The sequence below is a fragment of the Saccoglossus kowalevskii genome, chromosome 11, assembly GCF_978046115.1.
Source record: "Saccoglossus kowalevskii chromosome 11, keSacKowa6.1, whole genome shotgun sequence".
In the NCBI taxonomy this organism is placed as follows: domain Eukaryota; kingdom Metazoa; phylum Hemichordata; class Enteropneusta; family Harrimaniidae; genus Saccoglossus; species Saccoglossus kowalevskii.
In genome coordinates, this window is record NC_140651.1 from 603,673 (window position 1) to 616,561 (window position 12,889).

The window sequence follows — 12,889 nt, forward strand, 5'->3', positions numbered from 1 at the left end:
CATAGGAACATACCAACATGTACACATCAGTGTTTTACATAGGAACATGCCAACATGTACACATCAGTGTTTTACATAGGAACATACCAACATGTACACATCATTGTTTTACATAGGAACTTACCAACATGTACACATCAGTGTTTTACATAGGAACATACCAACATGTGCACATCAGTGTTTTACATAGGAACATATTTGCATAATAAGCTGTGTCTATGTTCAAGTACACATGGATGCTATTTTCTGTTTATGTTTGCTTCTAATAGAGCAAATACAATAATGCAAATTTTCGTTTTAAAATGATGGCATTATATAATATTTAGATGTTCATATTGGTTGACAACATAATAACTCAATGACTTGTCATTTTTTGTGCCTTCCTCAAAAGACTTTCTAACTAATACCTTGTGGGTAGCTCAATCGTACTAGGTTTGATTAAACAGAATCAGTATCTGTGTGTGAAAGGGAGATAATGTAATGTACATAGATAAAGCAGATACTTACACATACTGTAAATAGTGACTGTAATTGGAATACATGTCTAGACAGTCACTGTCATCAAATTTTAGAATTACCAATATAGGAGATTGAAAGGAGGAAATATGTTTTGCTTCTAAGTTCTTTATTATTATCTGTATGTGAAGATTATGAACTGATTTGATATGGATCCAGCTGTCTTAATGCTTCATACATATATTTTATGTCACTTTATATAATACTATATGAAACCAATTACAACACCAAACATTCAAAACTTGTTATTTAAAAACAAACAAAAAATGAATTAATTGGTCGAAATAATGGAATGGACAATGCTATAGGGAACTTAAATATAATATTGGCAAACTTCCAAGATCCCTGGAAGTATTGTATGGTAACCATGACAACTTCAGTGCATTTTTTTTCAGGAATGTGTTTCTGTGTGACCTCTTGATTAATTTATTTGTGGTTGAAGAATCTCAGATATCTGTAATATGATAATAAAAAAAAAAATATACTAATATAGAGCTGTAGTCTATTATGTGTATACTTTATACTCACTCAATTTTGAATACCAAATTCAAGTCACCTTTCAATTCACATAATAAACAAAAACTATATCTTGCTGTCCAAATACTCATTATTACTATCACAAAATAAAGTTTTTCAATTTGCCCTGGGTAGAAAGAGTTCCTGGAACAGGTGGTCACAGAAATTAAGTGATACCGGAACTACTGTCATTGGTATTAGCATTGACATGATATCAGTGAATATTAGTTTGGAAATCAAATAATTATATATACATGCACACAATTGATATCATGTCATAACTTATGACCTTGCTGCATCCATTGTGAAATGATCTATAAAAACAGTATGTCATTCAAAAAAAATCTATTATTCCTCAAGGAAATGTTATAAATTAGTAACATTTGTCTTTGGGTTAATATGATAAGTGGTAGATCTTGAGAAATTAAGATATCTATTTGGCATATTAGTTGTGCATGATGTGCTATTTCTGACATGATATAGATACCACCAGCTACTTATTACATGGGATATCCCATGTAGGCACTTGCTAATAAATAATATTTAATTCTAAAATCATGTTCATTTCTAAATTTCATGCATATAAACAATATTTTGTTGCACCCAAATGTTTGTCCTGTGCAACAGTCATTTGGATCTTGTGTAAACAAAACTGTATTTGACGTACTTTATATTTGTCGCGTGGGATGCTATTGTACATGTACCAACAAAATGTAATTTCCTGTCTCATGTCATGTATTATTTTGCAATGCATGAATATAATTCTGCTAGACCCAGACATACATGTAGCAGTCTTTTCCAGGGCTCAGTAGTTCTGTATGTTGTTTCTAGGGCTGCTGATGAGCTACTGTATTTGCTCTATAAGTAGTGTACATGCTTTCATAAATGACAGGTAACTGGAAATATGAATTGTGTTTTAATGATTCAGCATACAATAAATGCACTTGTTTGGTTTATGAGTTAATAATTGTGATCAAAATTATGCCCAATAAGAATGATTATAGTGAATGTGATTTTAGAAAAGTTGTTGTTAGCACCAAGTACGCATATTTCTTGTTTTTACCGTATAGTTAGTCGTCTATCAAAAAGAAGCTCAAGTTTATTGACCTGTGGTTTTTAAAATTCCATTGCCATAGCTACCAAAACCTGCTAATTACAAGAGGCATCCAAGATCTAATGGCAGATTTCTTTTCAGGTTTGCCTTAAATATAGTGTTATACATATACATACATGTATATGTTTAATACCATGTCATGGTTGTTTTATGGATACCACATTACATCAAATTGTCAATAACATGGCAACTAAACAAATCAATATAAAACCTGGTTACAACTAATACAATTGCAAATATAATTGCCTCCGTTGCATTAGCTATTCATTGAATAAGCTTAAGTACTGTAGCTGTGTTGAGTAATGTTTGTGCTATTTTTAGCTACTGTATCCCACATGCTTTAGTTACTGCTTGGTCCTACAACTAGAAATTTATTAGCTGTTGTTGTTGTTTGGTAATTAATTTGCAACTGAATACAAGTCAGAAATTATGTCAGGTACATATTCCGTCCTAGATGTATGTTTTTTGTAATAACCCATTTAGGACATCTGATTACATTGGTATATTTTGCGTTAACACATCAATGTTGACGCCATTTTTTGCGTGTGCGTCCGTGCGTCTGTGCGTCCGTGATCACCTGTATCTCGAACATGCATGGACCGATTAAGTTCAAACTTCACTCATACATCACACCTTATATGGGACATATGCACATGCATTTTTTTCATGATCCGATTAATGATAGCCGAATAGCGGCCATTTTAAGGCCGAAAATGCATCAAAATCGCACATTTTCACCATTCCGGACCCGGATCTCAGTTATGCATGGACGGATTTTGTTCAAATTTGGTACATACATTAAACATAATAGGACCTTGATGCACGTCATTTTTTTTTTTGGATCGGGTTCGAAATGGCCGACTGGCGGCCATTTTGTTTTAAAGAATTCAGTTCTGGATCCGTATCTGAGACATGCTTGGATTGATCGAGTTCAAACTTCACACACACAAGGTACATCATGTCGCAAATATGTATGTGCATTTGTTTCATGATCTCATTAACGATAGCCAAATGGCGGCCGCTTTAAGGCCGAAAATGCATTGAAATCGCACATTTTCACCATTCCGGACCCGGATCTCAGTTATGCATGGACGGATTTCATTCAAATTTGGTACATACATTAAACATAATAGGACCTTGATGCACGTCATTTTTTTTTTCGGATCAAGTTTGAAATGGCCGACTGGCGGCCATTTTGTTTTAAAGAATTCAGTTCTGGATCCGTATCTGAGACATGTCTGGATTGATCAAGTTCAAACTTCACACGCACAAGGTACATCATGTCACAAATATGTATGTGCATTTGTTTCATGATCTCATTAACGATAGCCGAATAGCGGCCATTTTAAGGCCGAAAATGCATCAAAATCGCACATTTTCACCATTCCGGACCCGGATCTCAGTTATGCATGGACGGATTTCATTCAAATTTGGTACATACATTAAACATAATAGGACCTTGATGCACGTCATTTTTTTTTTCGGATCAAGTTCGAAATAGCCGACTGGCGGCCATTTTGTTTTAAAGAATTCAGTTCTGGATCCGTATCCGAGACATGTCTGGATTGATCAAGTTCAAACTTCACACACACAAGGTACATCATGTCACAAATATGTATGTGTATTTGTTTCATGATCTCATTAACGATAGCCAAATGGGGGCCGCTTTAAGGCCGAAAATGCATTGAAATCGCACATTTTCACAATTCCGGACCCGGATCTCAGTTATGCATGGACGGATTTCATTCAAATTTGGTACCTACATTAAACATAATAGGACCTTGATGCACGTCATTTTTTTTTCCGGATCAAGTTCGAAATGGCCGACTGGCGGCCATTTTGTTAAAGAATTCAGTTCTGGATCCGTATCCAAGACATGTCTGGATTGATCAAGTTCAAACTTCACACACACATGGTACATCATGTCACAAATAGAGATGTGCATTTGTTTCATGATCTGCTTAACAATAGCGAAATGATGGCCATTTTAAGGCCGAAAATGCATCAAAATCACGTATTTTCACAATTCCAGAACCGGATCTCGGTCATGCATGGATGGATTTTGTTCAGATTTAGCACAATGTGTTGTACATATGCAGGTGCATTTCGGTCATGATCTGCTTTGAATGTATATGTCACTCAAATATGAACGGAACGGGGACGTGTCATTGACAATGACTTGTTTCCATTCATTTCTGCTATAGAAGGAGGCTTTCTTCAGTCGTTGTGTTGATCGATGACATTGGTATAAATATATTATATTTTATTTTACCAGCTGCTCTCATGCTAAAAACTGAATGTAATTTATTGTTGCTATTTTCAGTGAAGACGATGGGTAAATCAGTGAAAATCAAATCCAGTAAAAGTGTTTTCTTTCTTTCTTTCGTTGGTTAACATGTGACATATCGATTGAGATAAATTACATAATTATTCTCACCAAATTTACTGTTTCAGCAAAAATAAACTATAGAATAATTCTGCTGGTTGCATGTCTATACTACACTAATTGCCGCAATACGCATTACCACCCCAGTAAAATTGTCTACTGTACAGTAACAAGATTTCACATTGTTATGTTGTCAACAACTCAGCGGGCATGCTGCCCTAGTTTTTTGATACCTGCTTATTTCCTTCACATTCTTGCATAATGTAATAAACCATATGTTGTAACTGTGCATACACATGGAACTAAAAACCACCTCAACCACTAGAGCCAACTTGAAAATCACTGATGGTGTACTTGGCAACAGTTGTTTAGAATTCTATTATTGCTGGCCATTGTCTTCAATGTTATGTCTAGTGTTGAATATCCTAGGTAATCTTTGACCCCCTGTATTGAATATCACAGTAAGTTATTGTAGTTGTTACCATGTGTGTGGAGAACTACCAACTAGCAATGCTGTGTTTTTTTATTGTGAATGTATCTGTCATTCTAGATGTACATATATGATACAATTTAAGTTTAGTGTTGACTTTGACATCCTAGTTGAGTTGTGTGGCATATATTGATTACCTATGAGCTATCCAGATTTTGTATTCTGATGCCAGTTTTTGAACAGTTTTTTCATTCCCATGGACTAATAATGTTGAAATTGAAATTTATAAGTGTATTATTAGTGCATGTATGTAATTTGTTGCACAAGGCTGCCCATAATTTGAATGAAAGAAAAAGTTACTGGAGATAATTGTCACTGTTTACATGTATGTTGTCTATTATCAACATTTTTTTTTTATCATTCCTCAATAGATGGTTCACAGGAAGCTAGTCCTGATGACATCTCACCAGACAGTTGTCATATAGAGGCAGCCACTGCAGCGTTACATGATTCTATTACAATTCAAGAAGAGAGTATAAGTTCATCAACACCTGATGATGATTCGTCTAGCAGTAAAGCCACGAGTAGTCCTTCAAAATCTAGTACAACTGATGGAAGTCCGAAACATAGACCTAAAGAAGGTAAGGTGTAAAACCTTGGTTCACAACTCTCATTTAACATTAGAATCACAGACTAATGTATACAGTACATGTTTGCATTTTTTGAGACCAAACATGGAAATATTTGTATATGTTATACTGTACATGGCAGTGCATGTATGTGGTTATCACATAATATCACTTGTTCGTAAAGATGATTGATGTAAGTGAGCTTGTATTATCCCAAAAAATCAGAGGCTATTAGATGGTGCAGCCCATGGTGTCATGAGTATCAGCCAGCTCTACAACTAAGAGATAAGACATGCTCCTCTCATAGTGCCAGAAAAAAAACAGAAATTATAATTTTATAGATCTATGGTTACAAATCATTTGTTTCATGATTCAAGATGACTGAATGGCAGCCATTTTAAGGTCGAATGTTTTTACCATTTTGAAACCAGATCACTGTCATGCAAGAACAGATTCTGTTCAAACTTGGTAGAAATGTTGAACATAGTGTGACCTTGATGAACATTTTTTACTCCACTGTGCGAAGCACACAATGGGCCACTCCAGTTTATATCTGCACCGCCCCCCTTGTTGATAAGTTTGTGTGTTTACTTCATACAGAGTATAATTTCCATGGGTGTATAAGTCATACAAAGTTTTATTTCCAAATCACCTTTCACCATACAGTAATGGAAATCCAAAACTATAGTTTTTGTGCCACCATACAGAGCAGGACTTCCAAACATAACTCATCATATGCTAATTTACCAAGTTCGAAATTTTATATTTGATAGTGGAAATCAAAACTAGTCCTGATTCACGGTGTTGATGAGCTCATTCGTGCCATCATACAGAGTAGGATTTCCAAATATAACTCTCGTCATATGATGTCAATTTTCCAAGTTCAAACTCCAGCTGCGGTAAAGGGGTGGGACATCATATTAGTCACAGAATTAGCATTTTAAAACAAGCAGCTTGTCGGCTGAGATAGCTCTGCTGTTAGCAATACACATTTCAATTAAAGAACTGAAGATATCATTAGAGAATGAACAATATGTATAGTATCAAAGCAATCTGACTTGCGGATTTTGACAAGTCACTTTTTACCAAAAATGACAAAAATAATCATTAAAATTAGAGAATTGAAGATATCATCAAATCACAGGGAGTTGGACAGACTTATGTATTTTAATAAATTATCAAATAATAAAATGTTATATAACTTTTCTTACCCCCCCCCCTCCTGGTATCGATTTTAAAGGGCGACAGTCGTCGTGCCGCGTCCTGTTCGATATGGGACTCATAGTCCTATACATTATTAGTCCCCATTCAGGCGCAGCCTGAAAAGGGGACTTATAATTCAGGTTTTGTCTTTTTTCCGTCTCCAACATTTTCTCAGAAATTCTATAGCAGGTATCAGTGAAACTTGGCAGGTTGATGAACAAGTGTCTTCCGAGTATGCACGTAATTTTTTTTCCAGATCTGAAAATCCCAAGTGGGTCTTTTTCACGATTTTTATCAAAAATTACCTCTCCCGGCAACATTGACAGAACGTCTGCGCATGCTCAGAATAAATTAATTAGTGTAAAATACTTTATTTTTGCTTGCAACATTTTTTTGCTATTTTCGCTGAAGGAATGTTTCAGTTAAAATAAAATCCAGCGAATATTCCCTTTTTCCTATATTTTACAGTCAAACTTGTCAAAAATCAATGAAAATAAATTCAATACAAAAACAGCCAGAAAAAGTCTTTTCAGCGAATGATAATTCCAGCTGAAATAAAATATTTTACAGTAGATTAGATCTGTGAGTAACGCTACAGCACGTGATTTCTCCATTGCGTGCAATTTATTATAGTACTGTTTATACATGTATTCTGTTCGGCTCAGTGGTCTCATTCGCTAGTTACTAGAAGAACTAGCAACCTTATTTGATTTCAAGAACTTCAAGAAGGCGGCATAAGAGACGTGTTTGCAAAGGTAAGTTCTCCAGTTTCTACAAAATTGAATGTATTTTGGGGTACGATTGGTGTACATTCCGTGACGTACGTACGGACGTGAATATTATGATGATTGCCAGCTTTATATTCTTGTGAAAAGCCAAAAAAGCAAACAATTGCCTCCAATCTACGAAACTAGTTTGTAAATTGTATACCCTGTCAAATTATTGTACACGGACGATTAATTCATGGGGACATAGTTTCAAGTTAGTAAATCGTTATCCGGTCTTTTGCTTGTGTGGCGATTTCCGAAATATCCACAACTGGGGGGGGGGGGTCCCTGTGTCGATCAACTTATTCATTATATAATAGTAGGTTGCATATGATTATATTCGTATTTTTATGTTGTGAGCATTAAACTGTTAGTTGTAATGAAGATTTTGCCGATCTCGTACGATTCAACATGGCCGATGTGCAGTGACGTTCGGTCGAGTAGTCTGCAACGGACCATGAAATCGCCCGGCGTTTTTTTGGCATTTTTTTTTAGTTTTTTTAAAAATATTTTAAATATTTCATTCACTCCTGGCGCCTAAAAGAGATCTACTTTATATTTTACCGTAGTCATTGACACCTATTGTGAATAGCCTGAATGGGTAAGCTTCGTTTCGACAATGAGCTGTTATTTCTGCGAACAATGTTAAATTATTCTTTGAATGCTCAGTTTATATTTTGAAAACAACTAATTTTTCGATTAAAAAAAAAATCATGCCGTTTTCCCTGTCAAAATCAAAGCATGAAAATCTTGCCAGAACATCGGTAAATCTACTACCGCGTTGCGTTCACCACGAGGTCACTGAACCGTCATTAACATATTTAAATGAGCCACGTGTAACATGCCGGATGTCGTATCGCTTCGCGCATTTACATTCGACCGAAATCATTCGTTTACGATGAAACTAAGTTGAATATTACTTCCAATTTATAAAAATTCAACGAATTAAATTTTTGTGGGTTATTATAATCATTACTGAATAATAATCAACAATTGCAATACTTCGAAAACAAGTAAGTTATTCACTTGCGAAACACAGAATGACCAGATTGTGCTACCGTGATCATTCGCTACCGGTACAAACCACTAAGCAATGTATTCGTGTTTGTATTTATTCAAAACTTCTTTTAGAACATACTTTACTTTTCGTTATCAACAAGATTATAAAAAAAATAATGGATGTTACAGTATGTGAATTTTTTGGGGGGATTCAATTCCAACATTTTGCAATGCCTATGAACCAAAGACCTTTCACTCTTCTCTGAGTGTTACACCTAAACCAGAGATTTTATGGTGTATAAACTGGCACTAAATGAAAAGGTTGTTGAACCTTATTCAAATTTATAAGTACATGTTATTATGCATTTCATTATGAAAACTGACTAAATTAAATGTGATCTTATTTTTAATTATGATTATGATTTATATCGGTAATGACGTTTTCATCCAATATTAATTGTGCAATTGTTAAAATGCCTACCTACACATTTATTGTTTTTGTTTCTGTTGCCCTGAAATAGACATTTGTAAAAAAAAAAAAATTCAAAAAATCATGCTTGATTAAACTTCAAAAAAAAAAAGATGTAGTCATGTAGCCCCTTTCTGTTACCTGTTTTCAACTTCTTCCAAAGTAAAACTGGCGAAGCCTTGTAATTGCCATACAATCAACTGTGGGAAAACTTATTGAAAATCTTTATTTTGTTGTCTGTGAATTAATATAATATTTGAAATGGCGTAATGGTGCAAAATATTCTCAAACAATCAGTCTTCTGATGACACTACACTGCGCATTTATGCACAGTCAGTATCCCAATGCGCGATCACAGCTTACTAAGTGATGATTGTGGTTGAAATGGAAAACTGAATACAAAAATCCAGTAATATCTCAAACGAATTTCCATCTGCTGTGAATGCACGTTTCGTTGCATCAAATAAATAACCCAATTTTATGATAGAAGCTTGCAATCTTGTGCCATACAGGGTCAAGTGATTGAGCAATAACAAATGTGATTTTATGTATTAGGTCATTGAATGTATCCAAAAACATGGTACCAATGATTTGAAATTTCAGGAGTGCTCGCTGAAGGTTTATCAATCCTGCGTATTGTCTTGTTCTTTTTCAATCCTGCATTTCAGTTACTAGAATTCATACTAAAAAAATAGTTTCCGTTTTTCTTCTAATAATTCGTCCACTTTCAAAAACAAGTATTTTTCCATAGTCGAAATGCTAGAAGAATACAAAACTACTGTGATTTCATAGCGATACCTGTAGGGCCACTGTCAATTAGTTCGCCTGATCAACACACCGTTATACATAGGACTGATATTGAATCACGGAGAGTAAAATCTGGTGATACTAATCCCTAGAACCACTTAGATTGGGACATATGTCTTATGAACCCACATGTGTATGTCTTTGACTATACTCATTTTAACCTTTTTTTTTTTACAGTGGTGCTGTGAACTGCTTCAATTTTGCAAGGCAATTTTTTCTGGGTTCCTACAACATGGAGTGTCAGGGACTTTATTGAAATGTTGTACACAAATTTCACAAAATCCGGAATATATCTAGAAGTGAAAATTAAATGATTTACAGTATTTTATACCCATTAATAATGATTGAAATGCAATAATATCACTGCACTAAAAAGACTTCAAACAATTATTTGTTTCTTCTCCATTGAAGGGAATGAGCAGACCAACCTTTATCGCAACTGGCTTTCTTAATTATTACATGTACTTGCTCTGAAAACATAGCTTTTACAATTGTTTAAATTAACAGATGTTGTTCTATGTACAATGAATACATTTTAAATAATAAACCTTACTGTGTTAATAACAAATTGTATTTGACAACATGAGAATGATTCTGATGCCCAGTGGTGATGTTGAAACAAACTAGGTCTTGGTAATATACTAAGACCTGATTAACAAAGAAGTCATGTACCAGTACATCAAGCTTCACTCAGATTTATGAATGCAGTTTCTTGAGCAAGTATACATGTATGACAAATAGTTTTGTTGCACTTGTGTACTCTGAGATTCTGAACATGGGTCAGTAGAAGTTTTTAGTTGTCAGTATAAAACTAGATCATCGGAAATCACTTTATGATGATTTGTAACCACAAAGAGTACATATTTATTCACCTGTTTGCAGATGTTCCTTGTACAACTTTATAATCAAATAACGGGGACTGTGACATTTCATGTCTTGTTTTATATAAATATGCAGATATAAACTGGAATGGCCAAATGGGAGTCTTTGCAGTTAGTGTGTCTATATGTGTATGTGTATGTGTATCATACAGTGCTGGAAATCCGACCTCATCAACAGGGGGGGGGGGGGGATGCAGATATAAACTGGAATGGCCAAATGGGAGTCTTTGCAGTTAGTGTGTCTATATGTGTATGTGTATGTGTGTGTGTGTATGTGTGTCTGTTCCACTGATATCTCAAGAACCATACATTGATTTTTGATGAAACTTGGTGCATAGATGCTCTGGGTCAATGCTTAGATTTGATTAGGTTTTGGTAAAAATCCATGCATATTAATTAGCTGATTTTTAGCTGTTCCATGACTGTTCCACTGATATCTCAAGAACCACTCATTGGATGTTGATGAAACTTGGCACATATATGCTTCAAACTAATGCACAGATTTGATTAGTTTTGGGTAAAAATCTGCAATATTAATTACCTAATTTGCATAATGATTAATCAATTTTGGGCTTTTCCACGTACTAATCATCACATTTCAATAAAACTTGGTACATAGATGTCATGGGAATCTGCACAAACCTGATAGTTTTTAGGGTAATATCAGTACATATTAATTACCTAATTTGCATAATTTATTAATTTTCAGCTTTTGATATTTCAAGTAGTAATCATCACATTTCAATGAAACTTGGTACATAATTACTAAAGGACTGTGCAGACCCCTGATTAGTTTTGGGGTAAATATTTGTGCATATTACCCGGTAATTAGCATAATTAGTTAATTTTCAGCTTTTTGTCTGATATCTCAAGTACTAATCATCATATTTCAATGAGACTTGCTACATAGATCTTCTTGGACGATGCAGAGACCTGATTAATTTTAGAAGGGAATAAAGGGAAGTTGTGCAACCAAATTTGCAGAGTTTGCAGTTTTTCGCCGATAAAACAATAACATTCCGGAGGGGGTGAAACGAAAGAGCATCGCCAGGCGATGGATGCGGGGCTTTTTGGCAACGACCGCAAACGTATCCATGTCCAGCCATTGGTTGGCCACGTAGAGGTCAAAATACGCGTTCTATTTTTACGCGTTAAGTTTGGCTCTTTCGTTTCCGGAATGTTCTACTTTCGCAGCCTAATCGCAGGTTTTTCAAAAAACATAGAAAAAACACAAGAATTAGTAGAAACGTTCCTGTTTGGGGCGGATTATTCATAAAGAATAATGTCTTTATTACAAAAATGCTGAAAAACCGCGAGTTTTTGCCTTAGTTATTTTTTTATTGGCGAAAAACTGCGAACTCGGCAAATTTGATTGCACAACTTCCCTTTACCATATATACCCAGCGACACCGGTGCCAGCTGACTGTGAACGGGAGCTAGCACTTTTGAGACATCACGTCGTAAACTTGCTACTTTCTTTCCATCCTTCATCACAGCTATGGCATTACGGTCATGTGGATTATTTTTCTGTTGTTGAAGACAAACATTTTGCCGACCTCAAGTTCATTACGATAACCATAATGAGGCATGCCGACGATGGGAACTTGTTGCATCATAATTTTGTCAAGTGTGTGGGTTCGTGAATAAATCATGTTAATGAGGTCGACCAGAGTTTATTTTCAGTCTGTTTTTTATGTATCGCCATTTGGATATGTTTATGTCTTCACAATAGTTTGTAAACATTTCACATCAGTAATAAAAGGTTTATTTGTTTCATAACCCTGTCTGCTATTCTTCAGTAATTACGATGCGATGTATCGGTGTGTGTGAACAAAATTATGCTAATGAGGTCATCGCCATCTTGGATTACAAGCGATAGTTTTTCCCGGTCGACTTGCACTGATCACGGTTACTAAAAAAGTAACCGTGCATTGATTACAATACTTACCATACTTTGTAGCCAATTTCAGTGAGTAATACAACTTCATTCGCTGACATAAAACAAGTTTTATTCTTGAAATTCGACCATGTGTCTTAGTGTTCCCACAGTTCTTGACAGAGTGCTCACGTTTATTGAAACCTCGCATAAATCAAGAAATAAGTACGTATACAAAGTGTACGAAAGCATTCCTTTATTTGACCTTATCATACGATCACAAAAACAACTTTTTT

General features: G+C 35.0%; 1 protein-coding gene across 1 annotated transcript in view; it reads left to right on the forward strand.

Annotated features, from left to right (window-relative positions):
- The window catches only part of LOC100373043 (uncharacterized), an 82,719-nt gene that overhangs the window by 36,973 nt on the left and 32,857 nt on the right, over positions 1-12,889 (forward strand). Inside the window, exon 2 of the mRNA XM_085505609.1 lies at positions 5,394-5,603. Within this exon, the coding sequence (XP_085361735.1) occupies positions 5,394-5,603 (210 nt within the window). The remainder of the gene's footprint in view (positions 1-5,393; positions 5,604-12,889) is intronic.